This window comes from Larus michahellis, chromosome 4 (genome assembly GCF_964199755.1).
Source record: "Larus michahellis chromosome 4, bLarMic1.1, whole genome shotgun sequence".
Taxonomy (NCBI): Eukaryota; Metazoa; Chordata; class Aves; order Charadriiformes; family Laridae; genus Larus; species Larus michahellis.
In genome coordinates, this window is record NC_133899.1 from 14,610,405 (window position 1) to 14,629,413 (window position 19,009).

At 40.6% G+C, this 19,009-nt stretch overlaps 1 protein-coding gene across 1 annotated transcript; it reads right to left on the bottom strand.

The window, feature by feature from the left end:
* Nucleotides 1–1,897: 1,897 nt before the first annotated feature.
* On the bottom strand, nucleotides 1,898–14,785 carry DNAJA2 (DnaJ heat shock protein family (Hsp40) member A2). The gene is made up of 9 exons (XM_074583047.1): nucleotides 14,515–14,785; nucleotides 11,610–11,669; nucleotides 10,405–10,628; nucleotides 7,679–7,759; nucleotides 7,226–7,359; nucleotides 5,325–5,521; nucleotides 3,484–3,628; nucleotides 3,183–3,310; nucleotides 1,898–2,672 (listed from the first exon to the last, which is right to left on the bottom strand). Exons 1-9 carry the CDS (start codon nucleotides 14,590–14,592, stop codon nucleotides 2,484–2,486), a joined length of 1,236 nt encoding a protein of 411 aa, XP_074439148.1. The 5' UTR covers nucleotides 14,593–14,785; the 3' UTR covers nucleotides 1,898–2,483.
* Between the last annotated feature and the right edge of the window lie 4,224 nt (nucleotides 14,786–19,009).

The following is a 19,009-nucleotide window of genomic DNA, read 5'->3' on the forward strand; positions in this document are numbered from 1 at the left end:
AGACTTCCTGAGGGTTTTTTTTCCTTTCAGCTTTGAGGCCAATATTAAAGATATAGGAAAAGTGTCAACTAAAAAAATGGTTCTAATACAGTTCTGATATGTGGTCATATTTTCTTCCTCCCCCAACATACAGAATATTCTGTTGTTTGTAATGCCACCTCTAACATCAGTACTTAACTTGCAGCTCTTTATTACTGAGAACACTGTAATGTTTATTTGATTATTCATAGGAAAGTCACATTAGCCCTGTTAAAGCATTAATATTATGTTAAACATTGAACTCCATCAGTAAACTACTAAAGCACTAGTAACTGTAGTAGTGTATTACTTGCAACTTAAATATTGAAACCAAGGCAGTGTAGACTGTGAATTTATGCAAAGGTTTTCTATGCTACAACTTCGTAAAGCAGGAGATACATATAACAAGGGCAACTCTGAAGAAGTCACCACTCACTGAAAGATGCTACTGTCAGGAACCTAAATTAACACAATCTCAGGACTGAAACAGAACTAGACTAACTCGCACTACAGCCACTGATCAACTTCCCCTCCACTTCAGCATGCTAGCATTGCTTTTTTGAGGGGGGATAGAAGAACGGATTCATGGTAACTTTTACCACCCCACCCCCACGAAAAAAGCAATTTGAAAGTAAGAAGATAAAAAGTTTAGAGTACATCATCTGTTTTCCAAGGATTTAAGTCCTAAAGCTGCTACTTAAAAGCAGAAGACAGGCATTTTAATTATTTAAGCATTTCAGGGTGGGACAACTGACTTCTTTGAAAATTAGTCAGAGAAAGGATCAGTATGTAACCACAGCTTCATGAAAAGCAACTTCAACTTTTAATAAATGAAAATAAAGATTCACTAGATGAGAATGCCACAGCATAAGAAGTCAATACTGAAATACAGGTCAAACAGTATTTATTCTTACTTCAGTTTGAGAGTCTATAACAAGGATGTTCAGCAATACTCAAATGCCAATGCCTACCCAAGCACATGGAAACCCTTGGAGTTTGTCCATCCAACCTCACTGGTAAAGTATCAACAACTACCTCAGCAATAATTAAACAAGTCACACTTCAGATTTGTAAAGAAAAGTAGAGGCATCTTTCAACTTCCTGGCTTCAGCAGGGAGAGAAACCTCGCTATAGAGAAGCAGCATACCAACCAAGCCTCATGCACATTTCCTTAACATTGTAACAAAAAATGCTTAGATAACTAACTGCACCTGATAATTATTTAAGGTCACACTTCTGCTTTGTTGCTGTATTTTCACCAATTACAAGCATATAAAAAGGAACAGAACTGAAGCTGGAAAATTTAATGTCTTAATAGCTAAAACAGAAAGTGCAAACTACTGGAAAAGTAGTAAAACCATCTACATTTAGTATGTTTCCAGGTCAAAAATGTTTGTCTAGTACAATACCAATCTTAATTTCTTTACAAACTGTGTTAATGCAACCACAAGGTGCCAGGCATAATATTCATTTTTATGAAGAACTTAAAAAAAAAAAAAAAAAAGGAAACATTTTGCTAGGAAGTCAGGCTGAATCAGGCTTTGGATAGGACTCCAAGCCTAAGAGAAAGGCACCATTATTTTGGGATTTAATCATCTTTATTTAAAAGGTTTTGTTATTTTCTGATTGAACTCAGATATCCTTGTGTTTTCTTCCTACAAAGGGGACATGGCTGCAGCCTTCCCCGTGCCCATTTAGTCATATCTCATTTTAAGAAAAAAACTTTAATACGTGGCACACCAAAGTTATTAACTGCAACCTAGTCTGAAAGCAGCTTCAGCCTCCCTGTGTTTATAAAGTGTCTACCATCTACATAGTCTCTTTCCTACACAGAATAGTTAAAGCCACTAGAAAAGTAAGAGTTACAAGGCAAAAGAAATATATTATACACCAACTGCTTTTATTTAATTTCAGAAACCGTTCACAAGATGGTAGAAAAAAAAACTTACAACCACTTCTAATTTAGTCTTCCATTGTTCCCAGTCAGCTCTAAACCCATTATGTGCAAAGCCCATTTACCATGCATCTAGATGATAGATACAGGCTATGAAATTCTTTATTCTACTTGTAGCAGCTTATGCAGGTGCAGCCAAATACCAAGCCTCAGGACAAATTGTACACAAACTTTACAATGTAGAATTTGAATTTAAAATATGAAACTTAAAATCTACACAAAACTGGTAAAAATCAAGCACAGATACGAGGACAAACTTAAAACCCATGTGAAAAAGAGTCTCGTCTTCCTTTCAAGTGCTTTATTCTGCTACACAGTCAAAATGAAGATGTAAGCTTGTGGTTAGTTTAAATTACACTCTGTAGATACTATAGACCAATTTAAAAGTTACACATACAGCAATAGATGTCCATTGGTTCGTCTGGATTATGTATACAATCCAGCTGGATTGTTGAAAACAAGTCAGGCAAAATTTGAAAGAAAATCCTTGTGCAACTTTTTAGACAAAGGTTTACTGATGGGCACACTGTACCCCAGGTCCATGATGGCTGCTTTCTTCATCAGAACTATCATTATAAGCTTCACGTCTCTGGCCACCACCTGAACCACGAGTGGTATCAAATTCCTGAAGATCTACCTCTTCTGCATCACCAATTACATTGGGAAATTCTGGTCTAGCTGGCAGAAGATCTTCAAGTTCCTGCCCCAAAGAGAGAAGTGTATTCAGTACTGCATCTACAACTGCTAAATAAAGCAAGCAGTTTCCTACAACTTTAAGGCTCCCTCAGAGCAGGTTTGGTTTAGAAGTCTTAAGCTGATGTAAACTCTGAAGTGCATACTCATTTAAAAGTATCCAAAGTATTTGTATCAACGGGAAGACACCACTTAAAGAGAACCAACAGCTCTACATATCATCAACCAAAGGTGCAATCAGTAAGTACAGTTGCACTCTGAAAACTAATCACACAGCAGCAGGAAGATTCTTCTTCCTCATCTGCCCAACATCTGCACAGCTCTTAAATACAGTTTCCATAAATTCATATTCCAGTGGGTATTTTCAAGTTACATGTTGCTCATAAACAACATTAAAAGAACAACTGTACTTGCATCTACATTTAAGCACTGAAAGCAAGCACGTGAGGTCAACACACACGCTTTGCATACACTGTCAAATAAGACCACCACATTTATGCTTGGAAAAACTACTTACTGAAAGCTTTTCTGGGCTAATCCAGTTATTTTCAGGAAACTGAACATCAAACTTAATGTAAAGATCCCCCTTCTCAAAAGGATTGCGGTACTGTGGCATTCCTTCACCTCTGACTACGCGAACACAACCTGTAATTCAAAGAGAGGTGAGCTGGAGAGTGCTACTTCAGAACAAATCTTTCTCTGTACAATTCTCTTCATTTCTCTAGCCCAGGTTCAGGTAACAGGACAACAATAATGGGACTAAGTGTTCAAGAATCACAAAAGCACAGTCAAAGAAGTCCTTACCAGTTCAAGCTTACCTGGTTCAATTACTTTTCCAGGAGGATATTTAACCACAATTTGACGTCCATCAAGGTGCTTAAATGTGAACTGAAATCCACACAGTGCTTCAACAAGTCCAATCTTGTGCGTCATATGCAAGTCATTCCCATCCCGCTGGAACACCTAAACAAAAACAGGAGATGCCTTTTCTAGGCCTACAATCACATCTCCACAAGACTCATTATTTAGAATTCATTATCTATTCTTAAAATTCAATTTCAGAGCAACAGCCTTTGTACAAAGTTAACTTGATTCTATTAATTCAAATAGCTTAACATGCTTGGAAAATTTGTGCCTGATGGAAGTGTCATCTAAGATAAGGCAGGCCATACTATATACTATGATGTACAGTTCAAATTAAACCAGAACGCTCTTACCCCCAAGATCTTCTACACATGCAACCAATACACAAAACTTAGGACAGTTTGACACTACTTCCCCTGCACTGGAGTACAAAAACTCCATCTTTATTTCTCAACATTTAACTAGTCATCACATATCTGCTTTGGCTAACTTTATTTACAGCAGGGCTTTGAGCAATTAGTCCACAGCTGTCATAATTGATCTTTAAGCCATATCACTCAGGATTCTTAAATCAGATTACATGTAAGCTTTATCCACTGGCAGAACCATGACTCCCACCTCAAGGGAATTTTTAAGAACACTAAAAGCTTCACCAAAAGTCAGTCTACTTTTGCTTACTAGGACACAAGGTACAGTATTTTTCAGAATTATTAATACGATAAAACTAAATGTAGTTCACTAGAAGACTAAGAGAGAAGTGGCATCCAACATCTGTAATTTGATTCCATCATGCACATCTGTTCTGTAAGCTTACAGACTGTTTCTCCCTTATTGTAGTCAAAAAAAAAAAAAATCAACTGTGATGCGACATTTCAACCAGTATCACAGACTAAAGAAGAATGTGCAAAGAGCTATGCAAAACTGATTGACAAATTAGCAGTCCTTGACAGAGCTTCGAAAAGCTTACCTAACGTACCCAATTTTCAGATAACCAACATTATATTCTAAATATGTGACTGAAATTTAAATTTGTACCCAATGCTATTCTTTGTGTCACAACAGAACTTCCCACCACCACTACTCCATTCAACATTTTTTCCAGAGTATAACACACAAACTATTTCTTATTTCATCATAGTAATACCCGGCCTTTCTAAACAAAAGCATTAAAAAAAAAAAAGCAATCACCTCAACTCTGCCCTACAGGAATTTTAACACAGAAAGAAACAGATTGCAATATTTAATTCAAAAGTGCAACTCCAGAACACAGTAAGCATAAGCCCTAGCAAACTAGTATAAAATAATCATAGGCTTTTTTGTTCCGTTAAATGAATCGGTAACATCAGCATTCTGTGTTACATTTCCACAACCACAGTAGCATAGATAGAAAGCACCATCTGGGGACTTTAATAGGAGTTCCGTGCCATGTCACAAGACATTGAAAAAAAGCAGCACCTAGCATTTTATTAGTGTCACAAGCAAAGCAGATTGAAGTTAACATCCTGAATGGCTCTTCACTGCGTACCAAAGTCAGCCTGAGCTTACCTAAGAAAGCTACCTTTTATTAGTACTAGGAAGCACCAGAATCCACATGTCCTCTGGCTACAGACTTGCAAAGTTTTTTCTGGCTTACCATGAAAGACATGTTACTCGCTATAAATCTATTAAAAGCTATTCACCATCTCTCCCAGAGCTGCAACTATGTGAATTACTTTAAAATGAACGGCCATCTCTATCACTTAAATATTAAAGACTAAGGTAAAAGGCATTTAAAATATAAACTCAAAAGCATTACCTCATTCTCCTTTTCTTGGAGTAAGAGGACAATATCACCTGGTTCCACACCTGGAGCCTGATCTGCTTCTCCACTGAATGTAATTCTTTGCCCATGTTTCATGCCTTTGTCTACATGGACTTCAAGTATTTTTACCTCCTTGATCACCTTCTTCCCTTCACATTTTTTACAGCGGTCTTTTTCATTAATTACTTCACCTAAAGAAAGACAAATTTTGAGTTCACAGATTTCCTCTAATTCCACCTGATTCTGAAGGGAAACTATTTTAAAGTAGGCTGAAGAATACATGCAACACAACTACTGATTTAGATGTTGCTTTATAAATTCCTCACAAGAAGAAAGCCAAGCTCCATTTACCATAGCTGAAAGAGGAGGAGAGAAAAAAAAAAAAAAGATACACGTAACTTTCCAAGCTGTCTTATCAAGGATTTTGAAAGGCGAGGGTGCTTTACAGAAAGCAAAACAAGACTCTATCCGTAGCTTCTAGTGTTCCTTAAATCTTAATTTGACTCCAGTATCCTTACCACTCAACTTACTACTCTTAAAAAAAGACAGCCTACTTCTCAATTCCTTGTTACACTGGAGGATGACAGCTATAAGAGAAAGGATGAAGCTAAAACCAAACTGAAGTGTCTCCCCTCCCTTAAAAGTCAGAATACAAATTTCAAACTATTTCAATGAATTTAGGAAGCTTAGTTCCACTTCTGTTAACAGGAGTGAAAAAAGGATTACTGAGTTCTGGTCACTGACAGCCACATTTTGCAGTATACCACCACAACCAAGTACTATGTAAATGCAGCCAGTAGAACTACAGAGTCTTGCATACAAATGAGGGGAAGATAGCTGGTGAAATCAGAATTTCATGCAAGAGTAATATATAGGTTTTCCCACAGAAAGGATCTAACATTTTCTGACACATAAGGGATTTCACTTTACACACTGAAAATGAATAGTTTTTCACATTGTCTGTTGCCTCTAGCAAGGCAATTACTTCTCCCAGCAAACTGAAGGACAACTAGCCAAAACAGCTTAAATTCTCTGTTCTACATCATCTTTATTTTTCAAGTAAGCTATTGTCTTTGTATAGAGGCACCAAACTATTAGGCCACATCCACTGTACAATTTCAATACTTATTTCCAATACCGCTTTAAGTGCCACAAGCAGATGCACTTGGCTTAACACATTAAACTTGCCAGCTTAAACCACCTTTTTGTGAAACAAAGCGTAACATAATGATGCAGTTGAAACTGCTAAATATGTAGGTTAGGTATGTAAACTGTGAAAACAAGATGTTCACAGACAACATCATTTATGAAATGTTTTGACTAGTCACAAAATACAACTCTTTGTAATTTCTGAGTATTGTGAAGAACAAATCATCCACAAGATAACATTAGTACTCTGCAAATGGCAGATCTAAAAAGGAACTGCATGAAGTGCAGACCACGTGCTGAACTTGTTCCCCCCAAACACGCACAATTCAGCAAAAAGCATCTTCTTGATTTGCAGAAGTTAAAACCCAACTTTAGGTTTCCATTTTTAACATAAACCTATCCTTGGACATTAGGAGACTGCAAAAGAGACAAAAAGCTCCTGAAACAACAAAATATTGTTTTTTACTTTAACACAAGAGTAATACCAATAAGTAATATTCACATCTAAGTGTTTTAAAAAAAATAATCAATCCCTACTGTTCAAGCTTCCAGGCTGCTTTTCAGCACATTAAACCCTGTAAATCTTGCTGCTGTTCTGAGTAAAGTGACTTCTTCACGTTGACATCAGATTGAGACCCAACCGACTGGATGGGAGCAAAACTGTCCTGGATAAGTTCCTCCTGAGATTTAACCAGGAGGTGGAATCCAACTAAATGCATTTAGTAACACAGAATAGCTTGGCCTACCTTCTCCATTGCAGTCAGAGCATACAGACTGCATCTGCTGAACCATGCCAGGAGCCAGCTGTCTGATCATGATACGTACACCTCTACCCCGGCAAGCATTACATTTCTGAACGGCTCCAGCCTTCCCTCCCTGCCTAGAATAGAAAGCACCGGTTGCATGAATGGCAAGTTTTTCAGAAACATATGACAAAAAAAAAAAACCCCTACATCAGTAGGTTAACATGCCTAATTACACTGCCAATTATAATTAGGTTCTTTGCTCCCCGCTTCCCCCCAAACAAAGCCTTTGAATAGTTCCAGTTCCATCAACAGTATCATTCAAGTTCAACAATTTTCTAGTCTGAAAGCAGGCTCCAGAAAGTCAAATACTGATACAGATCTGACATAGGAGATGCTTCATTACACTATACGCCAACAAAGCAAGTAGAGAACTCAAAAATATAAGCAACTTACCCATTACATGCACTACAAAGGACATTCTTGCTAAGTTGTAGTTTAGTTGTCTTTCCATTATACAGATCTTCTAAAGAGACTCTACAAAATAAAGCATTTCTCCTGGGTTATCATTTAACAACTTACTTTCCCCATGTAATTAAAATACTTGCCTAGGATAAATTAAAGAAAAACAGATCTTCGAAAAAAGACTAAATCTCCATTAAACTAAGATTTTAAAGCACCATTTTAGCTTTCACAAGGAGTCATTAAAAACTCTTCCACACATAAGAATATAAACATGTAATCCTGAACATAGTTTCAGAGAAAAGCTGTAATTTAATCAAAAGAAACCAGCTAGGATTGCTTGTGTTTCTCAACAAGGAACAAGCTGTTCTGGCATTTTAGGGTTTATTACATAGTCATAGATAATTAATTTTTTTTGGTTCTACCAGGCACGTGAGAAACAAACCTCTCTAGACAATCCTGACAATATTTATAGCACGCATACACAAGATTACATACAGAATACTTATAACTCTATTGGGCTTTCCACAAGAGATCACAGAATCACAAAACGGGAGGGGTTGTAAGGGACCTCTGGAGATCTTCTACTCCGACCTGCCCCCGCCAAAGCAGGTTCACCTAAAGCAGGTTCGACAGGATCACCTCCAGGCAGGTTTTGAGTATCTCCAGAGAAGGAGACTCCACAACCTCTCTGGGCAGCCTGTTCCAGCGCTCTGGCACACTCAAAGCAAAGCAGTTTTTCCTTTATGTTGAGATGGAATCTCCTGTATTCCAGTTTGTCCCTGTTGCCCCTTGTCCTGTCGCTGGGCACCACTGAAAAGAGTCTAGCTCCATCCTTTTGACACCTGCCCTTTAGATATTTATAAGCACTGATGAGATCCCCACTCAGTCTTCTCTTCTCCAAGCTAAGAGACCTTGGTCTCTCAGCCTTTCATCATAAGAGATGCTCCAGTCTGCTGATCATCTTCACAGCCCTCCACTGGACTCTCTCCAGTAATTCCTTGACTTTCTTGAACTGGGGAGCCCAGAACTGGACACAGTACTCCAGATGTGGTCTCACCAGGGCAAAGTAGAGGGGGAGGATGACCTCCCTTGACCGTCTGGACACACTCTTTTTGATGTGCCCCAGGATACCATTGGCCTTCTTGGCCACAAGGGCACATTGCTGGTTCATGGTCAACTTCCTGTCCACCAGGACTCCCAGGTCCTTCTCCACAGAGCTGCTTTCCAGCAGGTCAACCCCTAACCTGTACTGGTACATGGGGTTATTCCTCCCCAGGTGCAGGACCCTACACTTGCCTTTGTTGAACTTCATTAGGTTCCTCTCTGCCCAACTCTCTAGCCTGTCCAGGTCTCACTGAATAGCAGCACAGCCTTCTGGTGTATCAGCCACTCCTCACAGTTTTGGGAGGTACACTCTTTGCTTTGCTGAGGGTACACTACGCCCTCTCACCCAGGTCACTGACAAACATTTTGAATAAGACTGGACCTAGTACCCCTGGGGAACACCACTAGATACAGGCCTCCAACTAGACTCCGCGCCACTGATCATAACTCTCTGAGCCCTGCCATTCAGCCTGTTCTCAATCCACCCCACTGTCCACTCATGTAACCCACGCTTCCTAAGCTTCCCTATGAAGATGTTGTGGGAGACGGCGTCAAAAGCCTTGCTAAAGTCGACATAAACAACATCCACTGCTCTCCCTTCATCTAACCAGCCAGTCGTGCCATCATGGAAGGCTATTAGATCGGTCAAGCATGATTTCCCCTTGGTGAATCCATGTTGACAACTCCCAATAACAGTTTAGAGGGGAGGGGTTAGCATGTCCCCAAGGCGACTTAATTCTTTAGACATGTTCATGTTCCAATCTTTTTTTTTTTTTAGAAGCTCTTGAATATACAGTCAAACTCCAATAACCTTCATATATTGATAAAGGTTTATGAACACATTTAGTATTTCTCCTAAAAGGGTTTGTTAGTGGATTGAAATTTCAACTCAGGGTATTGAGAAAACGTTGCCTGGCATCAGTGTTTACAAATAACAACAAAACCAAAGCTAATTAATAACACAGCATGCAGTACTGGCTACCAAACTAAGAAAGCATGTAGACTTTACTAAGCATGGTTTAGCCAGCCACAGGAAAGATGCAGCTTAAGAACTTAGAAAGGACCTGCTCAGCAGCCAAAAAGCCAGTCATGCTGCAAGCAGAGATCTAAAAAACACAATTAGATGTGATATTCAAGCATGGCTTAAAAAACCCAAACAAACAAGAAACAAACCTGCCACACACACTTTTCCATTAATTATGCAGTTCAACTTTAGTTCCAGCTGGTATTATGCTATGAAGGCAAGTCAACTTAAGTCTTTCCAGAGCCTTAGTACCTCTGCTTCCCCAAGAATCCAGCTAATGAGCTGTTGAATGCTTTTTCAGATTAGAACTTCCAAACAGGTCATTATGGAGCAAAACCAAGGAAAATAATGCTAACAAAGTACATACAGGCTAATAAACAGGCAAAGCAAAGTATTAGGTAGTTTATAAGATTAACCAATCATGAAGAGTAACTCAAGATAACTGCCTTCTGGGCTACACATAGCTCTGAAAAGTAGATGCAGACTGCAGAATGTCTCAGCTGAGAAGCATATCAAGAATATAAACTAGCAGAGTCAAGTACTGATAAGGAAAGCTTGAAAGTACAAGTTACAGTATCAAGATACTCACTTGAGTGGATGCATCATATCTTCTCCTCTTCTTCTACCATTACGACTTCTACTCTGACCACCCATGAAATTGAACAATCCACCACCAAAGATATGGGAGAAAATATCGTCCATTCCACTGCTTCCACCGCTACCTTCTCGAAGACCCTGTTCTCCATATCTATCATATAACTCACGTTTCTCTGGATTTGACAATACTTCATAGGCAAAGCTTATTTCTTTGAACTAGAAGAGGAACAGAGTCAAAACAGTGCATGACAATTCAGAAATTCAAGGGAGCATTTTACTACTGTTTCTTGGCCAGCATGAACAACCAAGTAAGGAGCTACACAACAGCTTGTTCTAATATGCAAGACTTAACAGTCAGATTTGGGCATAGCTGTGTTACGTCTTATCATAAAATATGACAGTTTATTGAAAAGCTTCACTGACTCTGTTCTTTACTGTGCCTAGCAAAAGACAGTTTTCTTACAAAGAAACAAAAAAAATCCTACCAAAGAAGAAAACCCCCAAGTATGCAATACTGCAGTAGCCAACAGGCAAAAAAAAAAAAAAAAAAAATCCAGCTACATGCTAATGGCAAAGACTTCAAGATATCTTTAGGCACTTAAAATACACTAACAATTGAGCAACTTATTAAAATGCATATTAATGTGTTTGTCCTCAAAACAAGTGAATATATTTTCATAGTCATCTCTGCTCACCTCCAAGCAACCATTAGAACTTCAGTTCAGTTAAACGGAATCAGCTGAGTCAACTTAATTGACATTTTTTTAATTGCTATTAACATAATAAATCTACTTCAACCTTCCCACATATGCAATTTGTTTTATGCTGCAGCAGTTTCAAGAACCTCCACACGTATATTTTTCCACATTGGAAAAATTTGGAAAACTGACTCCACCTTTTTCAAATACCTATGTAGGTGACATGCCAGTTGACATCATTTCGGCAGATGAAGAGAGGCAGTTTTTCCCTCAGCATTACTTTCTCAACCAATTTGACTCAGCCAACTGCTGCATTTATTCACAAGGTACACTCATAGATTTTGAGATTGGGAAGAAGTAGACAAGACAGGGTTCCCTCTCACAGTTATTATTTTTGAACAACTTGTAACAGCAAGCCTCCACTACATGTATTTAGTCCCTTAGATTCTACTGTAATATCAAACTTCAGGAATTAAAAAAAAAAAAAAAAAGGTCTTACTTTATCCCCTGCATTTGGATTCTTATCAGGATGGTACTCCTTGGCCAGTTTTCTGTATGCCTAGTTGAAAGAGGTACAAAATTAGTTTAAAGTTTGATTAATCAGTTCTCTTCTGAGAAACTCAAGTGGTATCTTCAGGAAGAAAGGAAATCCTAAAAAAGCAAAGTGAGAAAATGAGTGTTTTGAAATTACTCATACATTGAAATGGTGAAAAAATTCTGACATTGCTATATGCATAAATTAACTACACTTGGATTTAAACACAACTATAGCACACAATAGCTAGAACTAGTTTTCCTGCTTATCTTCATTAACTTACAGGAAGAATCACATTGGACTTTCATTAAAATTACTTACTCTACAGAACTCACTCAAAACCTACAATATGAGCGTTTAAGTTTCAACCCATTTGTCTTTCACCTCAATCACAGCAACATATTAACAACAAAATGGCTGCCTCAGCTTCTCATTCACTCTATCGGTCATCCTCACAATAACCCTTTTATTCTTCCTTACCTATCAATAATGGAAGATTTCATCTCACTTTAAGTATATGAGTTACATGTGCAGAAATTTACAGATTATTCCTTTTATTTAACTTCATTGTTCTAAACCAGAATGAGGAATAAGTACAGCCATATCTCCAGAAGATTTTTTTCAGAATGCTTTTTTTTGACCAGTACTTTGACTTCCAGGACCATCACTTTTTCTACAGCAGTACTTGACCTGTTTTGCTTACACTTTAGGCTATAAGCAAGTAATAGGACAGGCAGAGCCTTTTCCCCACAATTTGACTTTTTGACAGTAAAGACCTCAACTCTTCGTCCACTCCACCTCAACCACTTCCCAGTAATAATTAGGGGACAGATATTAATAAATTACATGGTATGCAGGCCTTTTTATTTTTTTAATTATACATCTAAAAAAAGCTACAGTAATGCAACTGCAAACAACTGAAATACTGGTTCTTAGAGTAGATTTTTCAAAAGCTCTGTTTCTGTAGAACTGAGGATCTAAACTAACTCTTTAGAACTACAACATTAAGAGAACTTTATAGCTTCACACACAAAGCTTTACAGACACCACAACTTTATATTTTGTACTAGGACAAGTAAGATTTTTTTTGTATCTGCAGAGGTACTTCTCTTTACTGATTATCTTTAAATACTCCGTATTTCTGCATGCAATCAAGAAATAAAGTTTGATAAAGAACTAATGAAACAAAAATGGAACATTGATATTACACGCCAAATATTCTAAACCACAGGAAGAAGAAAAAACCTTGGTCTTACAGGATGAATTACCCATCAGTAACAAACCATAATCTTCCACAAACCTACGTATTCTGTAATAATAAAGGATTTTCTCCACATATTTTAAGGAGTCTAGCCAAGAAAAAAAGCAGACAGAACACTAAACTGAAAACCTACATAGCATTATCTAATCAGAAAAAAATGAGCTTGCCTTGTGATCTTTAAAAAGAGAGCCCTCATGTCTTTGCTGATAAGAGCATTCCAGTTTAGAGCAATTCTTAATATTACCTATGATCCAAAAGGAAGCTGCCATTCTTTATTTAATCAGAAACAGATCCAGAATCAAGGTCTACGCTGGTACCATATTATAATTTCAATAAAAGTTAATTTAAGTAATCAGTGTTAAAGCCTCTTCTCTCAGCACCTTTTGACTAAGCTACTACCTATTTGTTTTCATTTTCCTAAACTGTTACAAAGGTTAAAATATCAGATGAATAAAGCATCCACGTGACCTCTCAGTGACAATAAGATATAGATGAATTTCTTGCTGTTGCAGGCAGTTGGAAACTTCACATTCCATGACAAGTCTAATCCATAGCAACTAATATTGAGCAGCCCATGTTATCTGAGTGGAAACTGCTGTCTGTCTTTCATTCTCGCAGGACATAGATACCTTGAAAAGAATTCAGTAAGGAAAAAAAAATGCTACTTGATTGCGTTCAGTATACAGCACTATCTTCTCACCGCATGCCTTCCACCTCTAACACTATTTCAACACTGCAATTGCCTATCCCTGCACAAATTAGGCTACCACATGCATGATGGGTAACGCATAGTTGTTAATACCAGCACCACCCATCAGCGGAAGCAGGTCACTGCTAGTAAACTGTCTAGTTAATTATCCTCCCTCACGTGTAAGTGGTCATCAAGTCCTTTTACAAAAAAAGTGGTTTACAGGCTACAGGACGAAATGGATGTAGCGAACTGTTACACCGATGACCGGGCTCCAAGTTTTCACCTCGTTTCTTTGTTTACCTTACCTTGTCGCTTTCGGCCTGGGAGGGATCAAATATGTAAGGAAAACGAACCCTTACTAAGGCCTACACGTGGGGCGGACAATGGCACCAGTTAGAATCTACTGGTCCGTCACGAGGATTTTTTTCACCCAAAAAGCCTTTCATCGGCGGCGCACACGGCTCTGCCGCGCGGGAGGGACGCGACGCTGCGGGGGCGAGACGAGCAGAGTCCCTGCGCCGCCGGGCCGGGCACACGGGGAGCACGGCCGGGCCCCGCTGCTGTTCCCTCCACCCGCCGCCCCCCTGGGCCCTACCCGCGGCCTACCCCGCTCCCTCGGCGCCTGCCCGCAAGCCAGGCCCCAGCGGCCCCGCGGCGCGGCCTACCCCGGCGGGCTGAGGCGGCACCGGGCGGCCGGCGCCGCGCCCTCCCCCCCCGCAGGCCTCAGTCGCGCGGGCCGCCGCCTTCAGACCACGCTCCCCGCGGCCTTACCCTCAGCTCCGCTCCCCCTGCCGGCCCTGAAACCGACCGCCCCCCGCCTCAGCCGCTCCGCAAGGCCAAGGCTGGCGCCCGCCCCCCCACCCCACCGCGCTGCTGCCCAGTCTCCCCGGGCGCCGGCCGCCGCCCCTGCCCCGCACCTTCTTGAGCTCGTTGTCGGAGGCCCCGGGCGGCACCCCCAGGATGTCGTAGAGCTTCGTGTCGGCCACATTCGCCATGGCGGCAGCGGGCGGCGGGCGCAGGCCGGAACAGGCCGAGGGGCGGCGAGGGCGAGACCGGGAGCAGGACGAAAGCCGCCGCGACGTCACACGCAAGACGCCCCCGCGTCACCACGCCGCGACGCGGGAGGAGCTGGCCCGCCCCCTTCGCCCTTCGGCAGGCGCGACCCCGCCCCCTCGGCCCACTTCGGGCGCCTGACCCAGTTCCCGCGCGGCGCGGCAGGGGGCGCTCGCGCCGTAACCGCCGCGCGCGGAGGCGGGAAGGGGCTGAGGGAAGGGGATGGCGATGGCGGCGGGGCTGAGGCAGGGACTGTCTGCCCCGAGTAGGGGCGATGTATGAACCAGCGTTGCGGCTGAGGAGCACTGCACATGACAGCCGTATCTTCAGCTTTCCCCCATGTCATTTCGGGGCCTGGGCCTTGTGTGTGCACTTCCCTGGAGCCCTCCGGCTGGCACCATTTCTCCTGATCTCTGAAGTATGTAACTGAAGTTTATGGGGCAAGGGGCACCCGTGCACCAACCTGCTGCCCTAACCTCAGGAACCAATGTATTTTTCTTCAGGAATGTAGTGCTAAAGCTACAGTAGTTACGAATAGCCTTGGTACCCATCTGCTCTGTTTTCGTATTTTGCTTCGTTTCTTGGATCTTAAAAAAAGGACTAGTTGCTATGCTAGGCCTAAAGTGACTCATAGGAGCAAAGCGTACTTGAGCGGCATAGAGGCCCTGAGGCCCTAGCTAGACAGGTGGGAAAATAAAAAGCCCAGTTGGGTTTAATTAGAGGGTTTTCTCTCAAAGCTTGGGCAGGAGAGCAGCTAGTGAGCCTTTTCTCAGGTGCAGTGTCTTGGTCATTAGCCCCTCGTTAGCCAGGGGCTGATGAAAGGCTCTAAAAGCTGTGGCAGGTGTATGGCTGAGGAGGAGGGGATAGGATCTTTGTAAGGGCAGAAAAACAAAAAATAGCTTCCTGGCTTCTCTGTGGGTAAGTCCGGGGTATGCCTTAGTGAGGGTGTTCCCTGAGGAAGAAGTGAGCAAGGCTGAGCCCTGAGGAGAGTCTGCTAGGAACTGATTAGTGACCTGGTATGTGAGAGAAAGCAGAAAAGGCCCTTTGAAGTGATTCTTGGATTTGTGATGTAGAAATTTGAATAGGCACCTTGCCTGAGTGCTGTAAGGCTTCTTCTCTTGCTGTCTGTAGGAGGACTCTTCATCTTTATTTCTTTGATGCAACTTGTGACTGCAATGGCTGTGTTGGGGAAATGCGGTCTGCTGGTGGCTTCTCTGCTCCGTCTTAGTCTGGTGTTTATTGGGCCTTAAATTCCATTGTTGTGTTTATTCAGTCTGGCATAATCTGATTCAGGAGATGATGGTAATATCTGCCTCTGGTATTGCAGGTGTGGCAGCAGTCAAGAGCTTCAAAGGAAAATGGAGACTAGGTTTGGAGGGAGAAGAACAGTGATGGGGCAGAGAACAGCTATTGGAAAGACAGTCCTGTGGACTGTAATTATTAGTCTGGTTCAGAGATGTGCAGAAAGAGAAAAAAAAAACACCAATCTTATAAGGAGAGGGACGTTTCTCTGGTATTTTTAGAGGCTGTGTATACAGTCTTTGGTAATTGTATGGTTTAACATATGTGGCTAAAGCCAATAAAGCTTCACAATTTGGTTTACTTGTGTTTTGCACTACTTGGTGTCATCTTTCATTTTGTAAAGGCTGAATTCAGAACTGTCTGGCATGCATACCCAGCTTGACTATTTTGGACTGTGTTTACTTACAGATTGATATGTTTCTAGAGATTATTTTTTTTCCCCCCCACAGGTTTTTCTTTTTAGTGGGCAGTCAGGAAGGAGAAAAAGCTGGGAGTACGTGGAGGAGCACTTCTTTGCCCTGCAAGTCAGACTTATAATTTTAGGAGTTAAGCAAAATCAGCATGACTGATATAAGCAGTATTTAAAATACCATAGGATATAATTTATATGTGTCTTTATATTAAAAATAAATAAATCTAAAGATCTGAGAAGGTGAGCTAACTCAAACCAGTGGGGTGCCATTCATATCTATACCTGGAGGGATGAAGTTCACCAAAACTATCATTCAGCCCAGACTTACCTGTCCTGTGAGTTGAGTGGCTTGTTTGCAACTCAAGCCAGAATGTGAGCCAGCAGACTGACGGATAGTAGGAATAGTAGCTGAACATGGTGTACCAGCTTGAGCCCAAGCTACGAAGGCAGTTTGGAAACAGTGTTTGTATACTTTCTTCTCCCTTGCCAAAACATCCCTGTTATTACAACAGGCCTGTTTTGTCTTGTACAACCAAACCATGCAATAAATAATAAGAAAACTCCTCTGGGATGAAACTTTAAATTTTATTTCCAAGTGAAGCTAAAGATTCACAAGCTTGGATGATTACCTTTTTATTAAATTAAAATGCAGGTGAATAGCAAGGTAGAGTTTCCTCTTCCTGCGTATTGATTTTACCATCAATTTGGGAGTTGTACTGCCAGAAATGTTAGGCATACAGCTGAAATGTTGTGTCCTCTCCCACTTTTTTTTTTGTTAATACTTGCACATTGTCTGTGTTTATTTTGTATGTCTTTTTCTATGTCTTTTATTTTCCTCCTCCTCCATATAAGAGCTTTTTCATTTAGCTTCTAATGTTATTATTATCACACAATGTGATGAAAAGCAGTTGTTATATGAAGGTTTATTTGTGTTTTTTTTTAAAATAGACTGCACAATTCTCAGCTCTCTGAGGTAGTGTTTTGGCCTAACACAGGGACTAAAAGGAGATCATTCAAATTCAGTTCTTGTTTCAGACTTTTTTTTTATTCTTTATACAAAACAAATGTAATTTTGTTTTAAGATGAAACATTTTACAATGCTTCCTTAGAAATCAAATAAGTATTGATTATGTTTATCACTGGAGAATTGGAAAGAGGTCAGTTTCATCTTACTGCAAAAGAAAAACACCCTTCCTTCAAGTTTATTTATCAAGTTATGTGTCTTAACATAAAAATATGAGCAGGCATTGGTGAATCCTGCTTTAATCTAATACTATACAATCAACTTTAAATTAAAAACAGTGTTCTGTTTAAATACACCTGAAGAAGAGTGCCGTTACACTGTTAAAAAAAAAAAAATAATCACTGAGCCTATATGGTGATTGCTTTGAACCTTTTTGGTATCAACTTTTGTCAGATAAGGCAGTTGATGTATTTTGCACACTGTCTGATTTCTAGAACTTTTCAACTACGGAAAGAAAGCAAGCAAGCCAGTAAAGAACAAAGAAAGAACCTGAACCTTGTAGAGAATTTGAAGACTCCCTAACTGAAGAGCCTGTTAGGGAGTGGGCAGCTGCCTGTGCTGGCAGGTGTAGAAGACAAAACAACCAGGACTTTCGTGCCAGCTGGCTGATCCCTTGCTGGGCAGGAAGAGGACCCTGTCTGTCCCTACCCCAATTCCCCTTACCAGGGAAGCAGGCTTGAGTTCTGTGATATGGTCAGAAGAACAGGTTTGGTGTATTGTCCTGCCCCGGTTGTGGTGATGAAACCCAGGGCTGCCTGACAGGTACCTCTGTGCAGTGTGAGTAATGAGAGTTGCATACCTTATTCCTTTTGCCCTTTCCTGGCCCTCGTTCTTGCTGTCCTTAGATGTCTGTTTTTTCCATCCCAGTCTCCTCCCAAATAAACAACCCACCCCTAATTACTTATTCCCCATTGGTCCCAGTTTTGCTACATCCGTACTCAGATTGGGTTACTTAGATACTGTCACTTAGATAATCTCAGCCTTATATGGTGTTACCGACATGGTTACCTAGGTGCTGTTGGCCTTGCATGACTTTGCTGCCTAAAAAGTCCCTAGTCATCCCTTCCAATAGTCTCTGATGTCTGGCAATTTCTGTAACTCATTCTTAAGCACCTGTGGGATCCAGCCACCCTTACAGCACTCTGTAATTTTTGTCACTGTCTCATAATGTTATTTGTAGTTCCTAGTGATATTTTTTTCATGTGATGTCTGGTAGTTTTCCACATCTTGTTCAGTTAACTGAATCTTGTGCCAAAAAGCAGTCAGTGGCCTGTCATTTGCCTGCAAGCCTAATCGAGTGTAGCTGACTAACTGATAGAAAATCAAAATATTAAATACTCATTTTTAACTCGTTTTTTTTCCCTTTTTTATACATAAACATTTAAGTGCTATGCATTTTTTCATTACAAAATGAAAGTAGACATCAGCAAAGAGGGGAACATTGTCAGGGACTGTCATAACAAGCTCAGAAGACTGTACTGGAGGAATCTGTTAAGGGAGCTGCGGAGGGAGATGGTTTAAGGGATTTTCCCTCTCAATAGCAAGAACAGTAACTTAGGAGTTACACATTTTTAAATGCCGAGTTAGCCAGGCAGTTGGGCTCTACTAGATTTTTCCATCT